The 18,223-nt window shown below is 39.0% G+C and overlaps 1 protein-coding gene and 1 long non-coding RNA gene across 2 annotated transcripts; one reads left to right on the forward strand and one right to left on the reverse strand.

Annotated features, from left to right (window-relative positions):
• Positions 1–2,641: 2,641 nt before the first annotated feature.
• LOC127162568 (major intrinsically disordered NOTCH2-binding receptor 1-like) lies at positions 2,642–16,035 on the reverse strand. The gene is made up of 5 exons (XM_051105363.1): positions 15,889–16,035; positions 14,865–14,878; positions 14,017–14,026; positions 5,497–5,718; positions 2,642–2,833 (listed from the first exon to the last, which is right to left on the reverse strand). The coding sequence occupies exons 1-5, from the start codon at positions 16,033–16,035 to the stop codon at positions 2,642–2,644; spliced, it is 585 nt and encodes a 194-aa protein (XP_050961320.1).
• On the forward strand, positions 9,140–10,469 carry LOC127162569 (uncharacterized). The gene is made up of 3 exons (XR_007827381.1): positions 9,140–9,157; positions 10,079–10,209; positions 10,290–10,469. It is a non-coding gene; the product is annotated as an uncharacterized LOC127162569 (long non-coding RNA).
• Positions 16,036–18,223: the final 2,188 nt, after the last annotated feature.

An 18,223-nucleotide genomic window follows, 5' to 3' on the forward strand; every position in this document is an offset into this window, starting at 1 on the left:
CCAAATCAGGTGACAATCTTAAGGGATAGTTTCTCTTTAAATAGACAACCTCCCATCCCGAATAGGAATCAAAGTTCATTCACTCTCAAAAAATATGCGCCGGCCTGTGCCTTTCCTCGACCTCCCTATTCCAAACCACACAGTCTGGTGAGACTGTGATGGGGGGAGATCGTTGTATTTTCCAAAAACCTAACCCTAACTGGTCGAAAAAATGCAGCAGCTAGAGTTCTTACTAGAACCAAAAAGTATGATCATATTAGCCCGGTTCTGTCAACACTGCACTGGCTCCCTATTAAACATTGTATAGATTTTAAAATCTTGCTAATTACTTATAAAGCCCTGAATGGTTTAGCTCCTCAGTACCTGAGCGAGCTCTTATCGCATTATAGTCCCTGACGTCCGCTGTGTTCTCAAAACTCTGGCAATTTGATAATACCTAGAATATCAAAATCAACCGCGGGCGGCAGATCATTTTCTTATCTAGCGCCTAAACTCTGAAACAATCTACCCAACACTGTTCGGGACGCAGACACACTCTGTCAGTTTAAATCTAGATCAAAGACCCATCTCTTTAACCTTGCTTACACATAACACATCAACATATTCCTATAATTCAAATCCGTTAAAGGACTGTTAGGCTGCATTAATTAGGTCAACCAGAACCGGGAACACTTCCCATAACACCCGATGTAGTTAGTGCATCTCTACAGCCCTAAATGTCAGCAGAGACCATGTCAACTAGATGAGCCCCAGAGACGGATCCCCAGTGAAGACCTTGTCACCTAGACGGCCGTCGGCACAAGACCACAGGAATCTGATGAGTCCTCTGCGTCTGGCCAGAGGAGAACTGGCCCCCTGTCTGAGCCTGGTTTCTCCCAAGGTTTTTTTTCTCCATTTGTCACAGATAGAGTTTTGATTCCTTGCCGCTGTCACCTCTGGCTTGTTTAGTTGGGGACACTTAATTTTCAAGCGATATCGTATACTATTTGAACTGAACTGAGCTGAATGATGACATAATTGAATTCACTGATGAATGTGTTTACTTTTGCCCTTTTGCATTATTGATGCATTATTTCCTATTTAATACTGTATAGCCGCTTTGTCACAATTCTGTATTGTTAAAAGCACTATATAAAAAAAGGTGACTTGACTTGACTTGGGATAGCACTGCATCCACACTGTTGGTGGATGCATCCACTTCCACAATGAATAGAAGCTGAGGGTCCAGGTGCTTGAGGATAGGAGGAGTGCAGAAGGATTCCTTGAGCTTCTGGAAGGAGGACTGAGCTTTGGGGTTCCAGAAAAAGAGACTTGGGCTTTCCACGCAGCAAGGAGGTGAGTGGTGCCATGAGGAAACTGAAGTTGTGAATGAATCATCAATAGAATATAGGGAATCCTAGAAACTGCTGGAGTTCTTTGATCAAATGGGGTTGTGGCCATTCCCGGATTGCCTGGACCTTCCCTTGGTCCTTCCCCTGGTCCATCTGGATACCTTCAGGGGTGATGACGTAGCTGAGGAACTGGACTGTGGTCTGGTAGAACTCACACTTTTCAAGCTTCAGGTAAAGGTGGTACTTCCTGAGTCGCTCGAGGACCTGTGTGCTGTGGTGGCGATGTTCGGCCAGGTTCCAGGAGTAGATTAGGATATTGTTGATGTAGACAATCACAAATCAGTGGAGGAACCGTCATAAAGCCCTGGAACGCCGAGAGTGAGTTGGCTAGGCTAGTAGGGCATGACCTGGTCCTCATTGTGGCTGGATGGAGTGATGAACGTCGTTTTCCACTCGTCACCTTCCCAGATGCGAACAAGGTTATACACGCACTGCAGGTCCAGCTTCGTAAAGATGTGAGCTCCACAGAGTTCCTTGAGGTCTGCCGAGACAAGGGGAAGTGGACACAGCAGCTTGATGGTTTGAGAGTTGAGGATCCGGTAGTCAATGCAAGGTCGCAAGCCTCCATCCTTTTTTCCCACAAAGAAGAAGCTCGAAGCGAGGCAGCAAATTCAGGGACTGAATTTTGTTGAATTATTTTATTTTGTTTAAAAATGTGTTGATATTGTATCAAAAATAAATTTTCTTTTACATTTGACATAATAATGTACAATTAAAATAATTAAACAAGATTTAATTATTATTTTATTTTTTAATTAAATAGAAATACTTTAATAACTACCATTTCTGTCCTTTAGTGTGATGTCCTATGGTATGACACACATCAAAGTTAGTGACCCTTTATATTTCCTCAAAGATCAGACTTCACACTACATCAGAGATTGCTAACCACATTCCTGGAGGGAACATGCTTTGCATCTCTCCTTTATCTGACACACCCATTTCAGGTCTTGGAGTCTCTCTACTAATAAGCTGAATCAGGTGTGTTTGATTAAGGAGACATGGAAAACATGCAGTGCTGGGGGCCTCCAGGAACGTGGTTAGGAACCACTGCACTATATAAGCATTTCTTCAAAATGGGTCTTTTCCAATTTGTCAACTACCCATATGTATTCCCTTAACAACACTGAAATTTAAAAATTCATCATGAGACAAGTTGTAAATCCAGCTGGCTGTGTAAAAAACAGCAACAGTAAATATTAGTAATGTTAGTAATAACCAAACAGAACAACGTGGATATTCAGGCTCCATCAATTTCTTGATTGTGATACCACTATCGGCACTGTAATAATAATCACAACCACACAAACTAACAGAATGATGGCAGCAAATATTTTACAAAATTTGCTCCTCTTCATTTCAGCTGCTTTCTTTTTGAGGAGTGAATCAAAGCCGGGGGTGTAGAGATCTTCCAACCAGAAGTTCAGCTCTCTTGGGTCCTCCTGAAAGACACAAAAATAAGCTTGGCAAGACTTCTCTTAAATGAAAATTACAATTTCATACACTTCAGCCACAACATTAAAGCTACTGACAGGTGAAATGAATAACACTGATTACATTGTTATAATGGCATCTGTCAATGTGGGGGGATATATTAGGCAGCAAAGGAACAGTCAGTTACTATGTGTTAGAAGAAGAAAAATGGGCCAGCAGAAAGTTGTGAGTGCCCTTGACACTGTGATGTCTAGACAACTGGGTCAGAGCATTTCCAAAATGTCAAGAACCCACATAGCAAATAATCTAAAATGTGACCTCAATAACAAATAATTTCTATATTCATTTGTTGAATCTAGAATAAGATTTTCCATAAGATAATATCCATAGAAACATCCAACTCAGTCACTTGTATCTATCAGTCTTTATCCAGTCATGGTATTCATTTAGTAGTTAGCTGCTCTTGTCTGTCCCACTGCTCATGGTTTGTGTGTGAGTGTGTGTGTTTGTTCACTACTCACTGCTGTGTGTGTGCACTTGGATGGGTGAAATGCAGAGCACAAATTCTGAGTATGCAACACCATACTTGGCCACACATCACAAAACTCCTATTATTGCACTTGTGCCTTCTTTGTGTTGATAATACAGTAAGATGCTCTACAAGTTAATGATATCTCACAAATCCTTCAGATCAGTCAGATAACAGACTTCCTCCAATTCATATAACTTTTATTGAACAATCTTTTATAATTGTTCTTCACTGTCAATGTGGAATTCGTGGCTGGTGCCCCATTATATAGGGTTCTTGTGCACCAAACTGACATTTGTCTTCGTTTGGTTTCAGTCCACTCAACCTGATCTTCTGCAGCACATATTAATATTAATATTATAATGGTTAGAGAGTCTGCCTTTTAACCCAAAGGTTGTGGTTTTTGAGTCTCATGTCCAGCAGGGATTGTCAGTGAATATCCAGCGCTCTCTCCACCCTCAATACCATGAACGAGGTGAGACGCTTGAGCAAGACACCGAACCTCCAACTGCTCCCTGGGCACTGCAGCAATATGGCTGCTCACTGCTCTAGGTGTGTGTGTGTGTGTGTGTGTGTGTGTGTGCGCGCGTGCGCGTGTGCGTGCGTGTGCGTGTGCGTGTACGTGTGCACTTGGATGGGTTAAATACAGAGCACGAATTCTGAGTGCGGGTCATCATGCTGTCACGAATCAGGTCCTGAACGCCAGTCCGCTTGCCACCAGAGGTCGCCTTGCCATTCTGTTGCACCTCACCCCAGACTACATTTCCCATCATTCATAGCGCTTAGGACTCATACAGCTGCAGCCAATCACGTACGCTATAAATGCAAGGCCCTTCCCACTATTCTGGACCGAGTATTGGACTGCATTTAGCATTCTCTGTGCGTTAGGTGCCGTACGGAGCCACCTTGTTAATCCCCAGTCTAGTTCAGTCGTGTTTCTAGTTAGTTTCCCCTAGTCTTGTTTTCTAGCCTGGTTATATCATCTTGTCTACCTTCCGCCTGCCCTGGACCTTTCGCCCGTCATGGATTTACCCTTTGCCTTTTCGTCTGGACTTGGCTCGCCCCTCATATGAACTCTAGCCTGTCTCTTTGGATGACCCATCTGCCTCGTTAGGGTTAGGGTTTTCAAAATTTAGTTTTTTAACTTAACTTTTAACTTTTCATTACAGTGATGCTTCTAGCCAATACTGCCAAGAACAGTCCCTAGTAATCACATATAATCTGTGACATTGTCAGGCATTCACCACAGCCACCTCCACCTTCCATGTCACCAGTAGCACCGCCCACCCGCTCTCAGTCACCGGAGTTCCAATCAGCCCCGCCCTATAGAAGACACTCACCCTCAGTCATTCACTGTCTGGTCTACCGTTCACATCCCCTGTACTAGCTCCAGACCTCTCTTCATTTCTTCTGTTGGACTCCCCTGTGAATGACCTGGACTCATCGTGGTTTTCCCCTTACGGACTTGCTGCAACTGCTCAACTAATACAAGGACTCTCAGATAAGATTATCATTGCTCAACCCATTCTTGCACTCCATTTTACAACTTTGTCAGTAAAGCTCTTGTTTGGTTTTGCACCTTATCTCTGCCTCTGGTCTCATCCCTGTTGTAACGTGACAGACGTATTCAACTGTTTTTGAAATAAGAATATGTATTATTAGTTCAGAATCATTTTTTGAAATTAATGGAATGAAACTTAGAATTGAGTCAATTCCAACATTTCTAGAAGTTGTAAAAACATCATAGTTATTGTCTTCTGTTATTTAGGTTCAGGAGACAGAAAGAGGTATGAAATGAAAACAAATATTTCTAAGATAAATCCAGATAAATTGCAGCCTAATAATAATACTTCGCAGAATGGCCAATTTCTAATGTGTATTGTATTTTCTAAATGCAAAATACTGTATTTGTATTTTGATACATTATTTCTTCAGTATTTTGTACTTCATCTGTTTACTTTTTTTTTTTTAAATGTTTAATACATTCTCATGTATTTATTTGTGCCCATCCCTGCGTGTAGTGCAATACATTTTAACACCATCTGACCATCTATGACATTGTCATAATCTGATGTTATTCAGATTGCATTATATCTTGTGTGCATTTACTGTATCTTTGGCCGCTCTGAGCTAATGCAATACCTTCATATAGTCAGCCAGCTGACCATGTGCAGTGTGTCTGTCATAGTCCTGAATGGTCCAGGATGGTTTGGACTTGCTCTCCTCTATGTCGATGATGCTGATGTGAGAAAAGAGAGGGTTCTGCTTGATCTTTGGTTTCAGGGTTTGAGGAGTAATGTGCTTCTCCAGCTCTCTGTCTTCAAACACATGACTGTCTGCTGATGGCTTTCCTTCCATTTCTTTCTCCTTTCCCTACACAGCAAAGAGAGATTTATGAAGAGGGCATTTCAATAAAGGGTTAATGCTTTCTCGAGTGTGAAACAAATAGACCATACCCCCTACAGAAAAGGTGTCCAGTCCTGATCCTGAAGGGCCGGCTTCCTGTTCAGTGTAGCTTCAACTCTAATTAAACACACTTGGGCCAGCTAATAAAGGTCTTTAAGGTTGCTAGAAACTTCAGGATCAGGTTAGATCAGGTTGGAGCTAAATTCTGCAGGAAGTGGCCCTCCGAAAACCATATTAGGACAGGAAGCAAAATGGGAGAGAGAGAGCGGGATCGGGAAAGGTCCTCAAGTCAGGATTTGAACTCGGGACGCCCGTAGCACAACCCACAAGGCTATCGGTTCCGACCAAAACAATATTAGATCTACATTTGTTTTATTTTTTTTATTATTAAGAATTAATGAGTTTGCCAACATTGAATATCACATTTATTTGTGCATCTTTATTTAATTACTTAAATTTGCGCATTTTTTAAATAGATTATAAATTGACTGGTTTCAATTTACCACTGTTACCAAATTGATAAAATTATTGAAATTTTGGACAAGTGGTGGCGCTAGAGGGTTTGAGTTAGAGACTCCAAATTTGCTATGGTCAATGATGGGACTGTCCTCTATCAGTGTGCAAAATTATACAACTTTCCCGCAAGCGGTTCTATGGGCTGCCATAGACTTGCGGTGGAAGAAACGGAAGAAGAAGAATAAGAACGCCAACGGATACAATAGGTGCCATCGCACCTTCGGTGCTTGGCCCCTAAATATAGCTGCAAGCAGCAATTGCGGGGCCAAGCACAAAAGAGGCAGGATGAGGAGTTAAGCACGGCAAGGAGCAGCAGACCGACTACAACAGTGAGTAACTTAAGCCTTTTTAGGATAATATCAGTTGAAATGGCTGAAAAATCATAAATACAACCAATCGTAATAATCGCCTCAGATGTAGTTTGGCATCTTTCCAGCAAATTTGTTGATGCGCTAAACGAAAACGGTTTCGTATATCGACACGAAATTCATAACTTTTTGCCAGCATAGTCTGAATATGATCTGAGTCAAATTTGGTGAAGATCGGACTAACAGTCTGGGAGGAGTTCGAAAAAGTAGGTTTTGTACATTAATCAAAATGGCGGACAGGAAGTTTGGCCAATTTCGGCATAATGGGTATCAATGTTCTCGACTTGACCCAAGGAATCTATTGGCATCAGTTTCATTCCAATAGGCTAATGTAAACAGAAGTTATTAGCATTTTTGTAAATTTCATTATTAATGTTTAGTGAATGGCGTATTACTTCTGACCCATAGGTGGCACTGTTACCAAATTGATGTGGCTTGGTCAGAGTGTGGTGACAATAGCACATATAAAATTTGGTGTCAATATGTCAAAGCTTTGCAGAGATACAGACTCGGATGCAATTTGGCATCTTTCCATTAAATTCGTTGATGCGCTAAACGAAAACGGTTTCCTGTATCGACACAAAATCCATAACTTTTTGTTAGCATGGTCTAAAGATGATCTGAGTCAAATTTGGTGAAAATTGGACTAACGGTCTAGGGGGAGTTCGAAAAAGTAGGTTTTCAACATGAATCAAAATGGCGGACAGGAAGTTCAGCCAAAATTGGCAAAATTGGTATCGGTGTTCTCAGCATGACCGAAGGAATCTATCAAAATCAGTTTCTATGGGCTGCCATAGACTTGTGGCGGAAGAGGAAGAAGAAGAAGCGGAATAATAATAACGCCAACGGATACAATAGGTGCCATCGCACCTTCGGTGCTTGGCCCCTAAATATAGCTGCAAGCAGCAATTGCGGGGCCAAGCACAACAGAGGCAGAATGAGGACCTAAGCATGGCAAGGAGCAACAGACCGACTGTAACAATGAGTAACTGAAGTCTTTTTAGAATAATATCAGTTGAAATGGCTGAAAAATCATAAATACAACCAATAATATAATTTAATGGCTTCTAACTTTTGGCCAATAGGTGGTGCTGTTTTCAAACTGATGTGATTGCGTTCTGTGTGAGGTGACAATGACACACACAAATTTTGGTGTCATTATGCCAAAGCTTTACAGAGATACAGCCTCAGAATCATTTTGGCATTAAGCCTAAAATCTGTAGTGGCGCTGTACGAAAATGGTTTACTCTATCGACACGAAATCCATAACTTTGAGTCAGGACAGATGATCTGACTCAATTTTGGTGAAAATCGGATCAATGGTCTAGGAGGAGTACGAACAAGTAGGTTTTGTAAATTAATCAAAATGGCGGAAAGGAAGTTCAGCCAAGTATGGTATAATTGGTATGTATGTTGTCGGCATGACCCAAGGAATATTTCGAGACCAGCTTTATTACAGTAGGCTAATGCAATCACAAGTTATTAGCATTTTTTGAAATTTCATTGTTAATGTTTAATGAATGGTGTATTACTTCTGACCAGTAGGTGGCGCTGTTACCAAATTTATGTGGCATGGTCAGGGTGTGGTGACAATAGCACATATAAAATTTGGTGTCAATATGTCAAAGCTTTGCAGAGATACAGCCTCAGAGGTAGTTTGGCATCTTTCCAGCAAATTTGTTGATGCGCTAAACGAAAACAGTTTTGTATATCGGCACGAAATTCATAACTTTTTGCCGGCAACGTCTAAAGATGACCTGAGTCAAATTTGGTGAAAATCGGACCAACGGTCTAGGAGGAGTTCGAAAAAGTAGGTTTTCTACATTAATCAAAATGGTGGACAGGATGTTTGGCCAGTTTTGGGATAATGGGTATTAATGCTCTCGGCTTGACCCAAGGAATCTATTGACATGAGTTTCATTACAATAGGTTAATGCAATCAGAAGTTACTAGCATTTAAGGAAATTTTATTATTAATGTTTAGTGAATGGTGTATTACTTCTGACCAATAGGTGGCACCATTACCAAATTGATGTGGCGTGGTCAGGGTGTGGTGACAATGGCACATATAAAATTTGGTGTCAATATGTCAAAGCTTTGCAGAGATACAGCCTCAAATGTAGTTTAGCATCTTTCCAGCAAATTCGTTGATGCACTAAACAAAAACTGTTTCATATATCGACACAAAATCCATAACTTTTTGTCAGCATGGTCTGAAGATGATCTGAGTCAAATTTGGTGCAGATCGGACTAACGGTCTAGGAGGAGTTCGAAAAAGTAGGTTTTCAACATTAATCAAAATGGCGGACAGGAGGTTAGGGCAATATTGGCAAAATGGGCAGATGGGAATTTCCCTTAGACAAAGATGTTCTAAGGGCAGAAAGGAAAATGATTGGTTGACAGATTCAACCAATGAAATTGAAGCAGAGGCGGGGTCAGGAAATTTGGACGTGTGGAGGGAATACTTCAGACAGAAACTTTATTAGCGCTTCGTAGGAGGCATTTGTTGCAAGGTAAGTGAATTTACCATGTATTTTATATATAAAAAAAAAAAATTATAAATCAACATATCTCTAACCTTTACTGAGATAATTAGCCGGCATAGACGAACAGAACAAGTAATCATCGACTACATATCATATCATATGCATTTTCATTCAACTGCTTTATCAGTCGATCGCACCAAAGCTGCTTATGGGGTAGATTGAGTAAAACATGCTTTTCCAATGCTACCGCGCTGTCTGTGATACCGATATGAGCGACAACAGAACTTGTCAAATCTCCGTGACATTTCATTAGTCAGTTAGCACTAGCATTAACATTAGCGCTGCTCTCAGGGCAGGAGTACTCAATAGGTTGTATTACTGTTATTTTTAGTGTACTATGCGCTGCTCTCGGGTCAGGAGTAAAAGTAAGAGTACTAAACTGAATTATGCGCTGCTCTTGGGGCAGGAGTACTCAATATGTTAGTATTACCATTATGTTTAGTGTACTATGCACTGCTCTCAGGGCAGGAGTAAGAATAACAGTACTAAACTGAATTATGTGCTGCTCTTGGGGCTGGAGTACACAATAGGTTAGTATTACCATTATTTTTAGTGTACTATGCACTGCTCTCAGGGCAGGAGTAAAACTATCAGTACTAAACTGAATTATTATTATTATTATTATTTTTTTTTTTTTTTTTTTTTTTGCATAATTCCAGCCTATGGACTTCATTAGCTCTCCCTCAAACGTCTACTCTGATCTGCCCTCAATCATTGTGGTTGTAGCTGAGGCCAAACAGAGTATAGTAGGCTCTAGGAATGGCAGGGTTTAAGGATGTATTACATGTCCTTAAGAAATTGTCAATTTTGAGGGAGTTGTAAGTGATTTTTATCTTTAATCTTATGATTTTGCTAGTAATTCTGTTTGTTTACATTGCTATATTTCAGATGCTGTGCAGTGAGATGGTCAGTGATGTAGTGTTCCTGGCATGGAAGTTTCTTGCACAAAAGAAAGTGGTCCAGAAAATATATGAAAATGAGGATGTTCATGATTCAATATCCCATACTAAATAGTTTAGGTAAAATTCTTTTTTTCCCCTTTCTTTCTTTTATTATGACTGTCGGTGTAAACTGAAACAAAATTCTTTATGCATTTCAGTTGCAGGAAGACCTTACAAAGATTTCTGGAGACTGAGAGACTGGCTTTGAGAAGATATTTGGAAAAGCAACCTCTGACTTTGGGCTTGGTTTAAAGGGAGCCTGTTCAAATTTGTTGACTCATGTCTAAAATAAAAATACAAAAATAAAACACTTAAAAACCTCTAGGAATGATGATATCCACTAGTTAAGACTGCAGCAGTTTAATAATACATCTTGCTGTTTTTTGTTGTGAAACGTTCCTGTGTTTTATACATGCATTTAACTCACTGGATTTTTTTGTAATTTGTAATTGTATAAAAAAAGAAAGAAGTCATAATTAAACTTTTTTTATTGTAATATTGCACCCGTAAACTGATTATTTTCAATCAACATTTCTTTCATTTTGTTCTTAAACAATCTGTACAACAGACATTGAATGATACAACATTAACAACATGATTATTAAAAAAAATAAATAAATAACTCACAAGTTATAATTAAAATTACAAGTCTTAATTTCTCTGCAATAGTCCATGGGAGAAACATTAAGTGGTTGCACAAAAATTGACTGGTACCTTTTGTAATCACATTTATGTATCACCAAGGGAATGTGAGAGAAGTCCTATTCAGACAGTAGGAACATATGTAAAAATTGATGTACATGGCACCTCAGTGATAAAACTCATGGATTTGATTTATTCACAGTGTGATCATATGAACCCAGGAATGCACTGCTCATATGGCCTGTCACATAGTTGTCTGCTATACATTAAATGTCACATGCTTGGATTAAGAATAAATTTAAATTTAATAATACGTTATTTATTTAAATCTCAGGTTCAAAAAGAGACCCACTATGAATGGTTTTCTTAAATTTTATCTCTCAGAATGATAGGTGTCATGAGAAATGTGAAGATTAGCAGAAATAAGTTGCATGCAACCTCTTATTTACAATAAAATAGGTAAATCAATCAATCATGTTTATTTATACAGCACTTTTTAACAAAACAGGATGTGTCAAAGCAACAGTTTTTAATAGGACAATAGTGTGTCAATAATGCAAAAGTTCCATGTTGCAGCAAAGTCAGATTGCAGAGGACTCATTTAGGACATTTAGGGATGTAGAGGTTGTCTCTAGCTGCTGATCCATTATCTGGTGACCTTGGAATAAGAAAGAAACAGACTAATATTAGTGTAGATGCCATTCTTCTTACGCAATGAGTACATCAGGTGTTATGAAAATTATTCCTAGTTCCGGTTGACCTAATTAATGCAGCCTAACCATCCTTTAATGGACTTGAATTATAGAAATGTGTTAATGTGTTGTGTTGGCTGGGTTAAAGAGATGGGTCTTTAATCTAGATTTAAACTGACAGAGTGTGTCTGCCTCCTGAACAGTGTTAGCTAGATTGTTCCAGAATGTGGGCGCTAAATAAGAAAATGATCTGCCGCCATTGTTGATTTTGATATTTTGGGTATTTTCAAAATTTAGAGAATGCAGTGGACATGAGGGACTATAATGACAAGGCTGCTTGGTTTATATTTTTATGTTCGTAATTGTAGGCCTATATTTTAAAATTGTATTGCATACCTATTACTGCCATAATAATGACTAATTTAAAATGTTTAAGTACTTTTCTTGTCTTTTTGTTCTTAACAGCTCCTACCCGCTGTGCTGGAGAAGTTATGAAATATTTTTGTTGTTGTTCATTTTGAATCGATTTCTTCGACCACACAACCTTGGTGTCTAAAACACAGCATGTAGTTTGGCTGAAAAATTTTATGAGGGTGGTGGGAGAAAAACACCAACATTCTGGATTCGGATGGCCCTGTAAATGTTGAAATTTGTTTGCGTCCCCATGATTAACAGTTACCGACTGAATCTGACTATTATGTGCTTTTATCAGGTGGAACCAAACTTACACCATTTTTCATACATCTCCATTTTTGCACCATTTTGGACTCAGATCAGATCTTCAGTGTTAGCTCCTTTGATCTGTCCAGATTTTGCAACTCCTCCAGGTAACTGAAGAATAAAATAAAAGATCAATCAATCATACAGAAATTGTCTACTGTTTTATAAATATAATGATAATGTAATACAGACCAACTGAGTACTACTGCACCGAAAGCAGCGCATAATTCAGTTTAGTACTGTTAGTTTTACTCCTGCCCTGAGAGCAGCGCATGGTTTAGTAAAAATAACAGTAATACGAACCTATTGAGTACTCCTGACCCGAGAGCAGAGCATAGTTTAGTAAAAATAACAGTAATACGAACCTATTGAGTACTCCAGCCCCAAGAGCAGCGCATAATTCAGTTTAGTACTGTTATTCTTACTCCTGCCCTGAGAGCAGCACATAGTACACTAAACATAATGGTAATACTAACATATTGAGTACTCCTGCCCCAAGAGCAGCGCATAATAAGAGCAGCGCATGGTTTAGTAAAAATAGTACTGTTAACCTTTTACTCCTGCCCTGAGAGCAGCGCATGGTTTAGTAAAAATAACAGTAATACTAACCTATTGAGTACTCCTGCCCTGAGAGCAGCGCATAGTTTAGTAAAAATAACAGTAATACGAACCTATTGAGTACTCCTGCCCCAAGAGCAGCGCATAGTTTAGTAAAAATAACAGTAATACGAACCTATTGAGTACTCCTGCCCCAAGAGCAGCGCATAATTCAGTTTAGTACTGTTACTCTTACTCCTGCCCTGAGAGCAGCGCATAATTCAGTTTAGTACTCTTACTTTTACTCCTGACCCGAGAGCAGCGCATAGTACACTAAAAATAACAGTAATACAAACCTATTGAGTACTCCTGCCCTGAGAGCAGCGCTAATGTTAATGCTAGTGCTAACTGACTAATGAAATGTCACGGAGATTTGACGAGTTCTGTTGTCGCTCATATCGGTATCACGGACAGCTCGGTTGCATTGGAAAAGCATGTTTTACTCAATCTACCCCATAAGCAGTTTTGGTGCGATCGACTGATAAAGCAGTTGAATGAAAATGCATATGATATGATATGTAGTCGATGATTACTTGTTCTGTGCGTCTTTGCCGGCTAATTATCTCAGTAAAGGTTAGAGTTATGTTGATTTATTAATATTTTTTTATATAAAATACATGGTAAATTCACTTACCTTGCAACAAATGCCTCCCACGAAGCGCTAATAAAGTTTCTGTCTGAAGTATTCCCTCCACACGTCCAAATTTCCTGACCCCGCCTCTGCTTCAATTTCATTGGTTGAATCTGTCAACCAATCATTTTCCTTTCTGCCCTTAGAACATCTTTGTCTAAGGGAAATTCCCATCTGCGCAAAATGGGGATCAATATTCTCAGCGTGATGCAAGGAATATATCAAGACAGGTTTCATTACAATAGGCGAATGTAAGCAGAAGTTATTAGCATTTTTGTAAATTTCTGTATAACTTCTGGCCACAAGGTGGCGCTGCCCCCAAAACTTTTTGAGTACTGTCAGGGCATGGTGTCGAAGACACATACCGAGGTTCGTAACGATACGTCAATGGGTTCATAAAATATAGCATTTTTGGACAAAATTCAATATGGCTGACACCCAAATTGGCTGACATGGGAAAATTGGATATGGTTCGACTCGGCATGATGCACCGAATCTAAAGAGACCAGTTTCATGATTTTTGGCCTAACTATTCAGAAGTTATAAGCAAAAAGACCCATTTTTCATATCTCCTGACCACCAGGTGGCACTGTGCCGAAACACTGCACGTAGTCTCAGGTCATGCTTGTTATAACACACACTAAGTTTGGCCTCAATACGCCAAACCGTTACGGAGATATAGACAACTATTTTTGCGTGCTTTTCGTAGAAATCATTCGCGCTTCATTCGCAAACGGTTTGAATAATCAACTTGAATTCCATAACTTTTTGCCAGGATGGTCTGAAGATGATCTGAGCCAATTTTGGTGAAAATCAGACAAACCGTCTAGGACGAGTTCGAAAAAGTATGTTTTATGAACAAAAATTTATAGAAAAAAAACTAAACCTTACGATTTTTGAATTTTGGAATTCATTTGACTCGGCATGAGCCAAGGATTCAGAGGAAAAAAGAATTTTGATTCTGTGCCTTACGGTTCAAAAGTTATTAGCATAAAATTACTGAAATTTTGGACAGGTGGTGGCGCTACAGAGTTTGATTTAGAGACTCCAAATTTGCTGTGGTCAATGATGGGACTGTCCTCTATCAGTGTGCCAAATTTCACAACTTTCCCGCAATCGGTTCTATGGGCTGCCATAGACTTCCAGAGCGGAAGAAGAAGAAGAATAATAGGAACGCTAACAGATACAACAGGTGCCATCGCACCTTCAGTGCTTGGCCCCTAATAAACCAGAACAATTGTATGGTGAGAAAGTATAGCTAACCAAATTTAGCTTCTAAACATATAAATATAAAGAGAAGAAAGAGAGCAATAAACAAAAATAGTTTCTAGTAATCCTGAAGATGTTGGTTATCTGGTTCAGATGGTTAGGGTTGGGAATAAACTCTGCAGGACTGTGGCCCTCCAGGAACTGAATTTGACACCCCTGTTAGATGCGAGGGCAGGTCTAACAGGCTGCGTTCACGCTAATGCGCAGATCTATTTTAAAATATTAGATGTTTTGTTCTGTCCTTAAGGCATAACTGTGTTTACATTGATTTTGTATTATAAAAGCATTTTGAGATGCAAGTGCATTTAACTATTCAGAGTTACACAAAGCAACATATGCAGTAAACATAATATGGCTGTCCATAACACACACAAGTGCGTGTGTTTTCTTTTACATCTAGATAGCTCATGTACTGTGAGCATTGCAACAAATGTATTCATATGTCTAGGCAGGAGATACAGCTCATCCGGTGCACTCAGTATCTGAATTAACTCCTTTTTCATGAATTCATTCAATGGACTATATTAGCTGAGTAATGTATGATGAAAATTGTGGGCAATTTCCCCCCCAGTTGCAGGACAGGACACCCTTGCCATTAGGTGACCACCTACTTTGAATTGTATTATTGTATTGTAACATTTTTGGAGTTATGCAAAAAAAGTAAAAAGAAACCAAGAATCATGTTTCTCCAGCTGGGTGATGAGACTGGGTTGCATGTATGTGTCATGATGACAATGAATAATGCCTTCATGAACAAATTCTGGCTGATTTTGACTTAATCATTATAACAGTTAAGAATTTGTAGAATGTTCGGTCATCTCACAGCCCTGACATCAACCAATCTGAGGAAAATATTTCAAACAGCACACTAATGTCAAAATAACTATGGCAACTTACGTATTCATGACAAATTTAAAAGTGCTTTAAATCCAATATAATCAAATTAAAAATGATATCAAATTATAATCAAATTAAAATATGCAGAAAATATCCATTATATATATATATATATATATATATATATATATATAACTTCTGCTACAATAAATAGCTTTAAACATGTTTCTCTTGTGACTGAAGAGAAGTTTTCCCCACAGAGAAGTTAGATTGAGGTATTCTTTAGGGACAAGCTAGTGTCACTATCACATCCTCCTTCATTCGAACTGTTTCTGCAGCAGCGTGAGTCTGTACGCTAACAGAGTTTACCTGCGAGTACATCCTGTTGTGCCACTGCCTTTGTCGAGACAACGCAGCACCAATCTGGAACATTCCATGTGTAGCTGGCAACATTCCTACATCCAGCTGGAGGAATTTCTCTGGATGATTGTTGTTTGGCAGTACAGCTATGTCCATTTTGTGACTTGTGTAAGGTTAAAATGAGCCTTACTGAGTCTGATCTCAGTGTGAGTGTGTAATTATTCATGACGTAACACTATCTGAGCCCATATGATGCCACTATCCTGCTAGTAAAGGGCTAGTCCCACACTTACTGACTACTGACAGAATATTACGCAATACAGATTACAAAGGGACACGGTCATTTGTTGTACACGTTTTCTTATTTTTTGTGTGGAATAACATAAAATAGTACTATAATTTCAACTACAATCTACTGTCAGTGTCTTTGTACGATCAAACAAATCTGCCATAGCCTAATACTTACAGTCTTAAAGAGTCACTTCCCTTGATTTCATGAGTAGAGCATCAGATTTAAATTCATTTGATTTCACAAATTTTGATTTCAATTGATTATCAAAATATTAAACAAAAACAAATACAGTAAACATCTTCATGTAACTTCTAGATTTGAGGTACATCATCAAGTGTCACAATTTTTTAACAGAGAAAACACAAAAAACATCAACAGCGTATGAAACTTTTGAAGCCCATCCTTCATAACAGATCTAGTGTCTGAGAATGTGCTTTGCATTTATAAATTTTAATGTGTGTGTGTGTGTGTGTGTGTGTGTGTGTAAGAGAAAGAGAGAGAGAGAGAGAGAGAGAGAGAGAGAGAGTACTTGTAATCATCCAAAAATGTAATCCTTACAACAACCCTTCCTTGCACCAAGTGGTATAACATACATTTTTCAAAAAAGTGAAAGACATGTTTGTGTTTAATCCTCAGTTTAGAGGATTTTCTGGAATGTTTTTGAATTTTGTGGTTACCATCTTGCTGAAGAGTGATTCATTTATTGTGAATTTTTCTAATATTGGTTGCTATGAGCCTGGAGACTGAAGATTACACCCCACAGTGTTATTAAATTATCTGCTTTAATGTGTGCTATAAATGAATAGTGCTCATAAAAGGTAGTTGAGATTGTATTCTTGAAATGGAGTACCCAGAAATACAATATTCAGTACTTCACAACTTCATAAGTAAAAATTGTATTTCTTTTCACCAGTTGGTGTAAAGCATTTTGCTTTGTGTAGAATAGACAGACAGAAATGCTGGACAATAGAAAATTACAAGTTGAGTCTTGAAATGACAAGAACTTACATGAGGAGCTGTGCTGTGTGTTCAGACAGGATTGTCTGATGTTATAAAGTGAACCTAAGTTCCTTCATAACATTTGTAACATTTATAACATCAGACTCTGAGTATGGTTCACCAAACTTGGCCACAAATCTTTTCTTTGCTTAGTCTGAACAGCAGCTACGCTTATTATGTTCCTATTTGTTCTCTGTTCCTGCCATGGGATTGACATCCTGTGGTAACTAGGAATTCACAAGCTCCAGTCTGGATCCAGAACACTTAAAAAGAGATGATGTCAACCCCTCAGAGGACTTCAGATGATGCCAACCCTGAAACAACATACAGCACTACCGAATTCTGCTACTAATTTATGGTGTTCTTTATCTGTTTGATTACATCATTAATTGATCTTTACCACACATCTCTGCCATATGTACATCAACCTGACATAGTCACCACTAGTAAGCTATTACTAAATATACTGTAAAAATTTTAATTTGCTGTAAAGTTGCTTTGCAACGATATGTATCATGAAAGGCGCTGTTGTGAATTTTTTCTTAGAGACCAGGAGACGTTTTTGGATATCTTGAAGCAGAAGTTTCTCTTTATTCAGATACTCGCTGCTTGGCACTGCAGTATTCAAAAAGTCGTCTGACAATATCTCAGCACAGCAAAGTATATAGGTTTGAAGGAGGCAGAGTACATAGAGGTGGAATCAATCTAAAATGAGCCATTTCTCCTTCATCCTCTAAGACAACTTCAGTCATTGCAGACATCATACATGAGGATGGGTTTGTGACTGGTGCACGCTGTAAAACAATGTTTGGGGCTGTGAGGGCTGTTAACCAATTTCCCCAACGAGAGGATGTAACAGGAGTGACTTCACTTCATTAGTGCAGACACTGCATGAGGGCATCTTACATTTACAGTCTGTCCTAACACCATTCCTGATGAGGCCTGAAGAGCTAGATGAACTGCCTGTACTGCTCTGAGACATGGGCCCATACCTTGAGCGACTATGTCAAGTTTGCCAGAATAGTAATGAATTGGGCGTAAATTGCCCCCATG

Source organism: Labeo rohita, unplaced genomic scaffold (genome assembly GCF_022985175.1).
Source record: "Labeo rohita strain BAU-BD-2019 unplaced genomic scaffold, IGBB_LRoh.1.0 scaffold_97, whole genome shotgun sequence".
Classification (NCBI taxonomy): domain Eukaryota; kingdom Metazoa; phylum Chordata; class Actinopteri; order Cypriniformes; family Cyprinidae; genus Labeo; species Labeo rohita.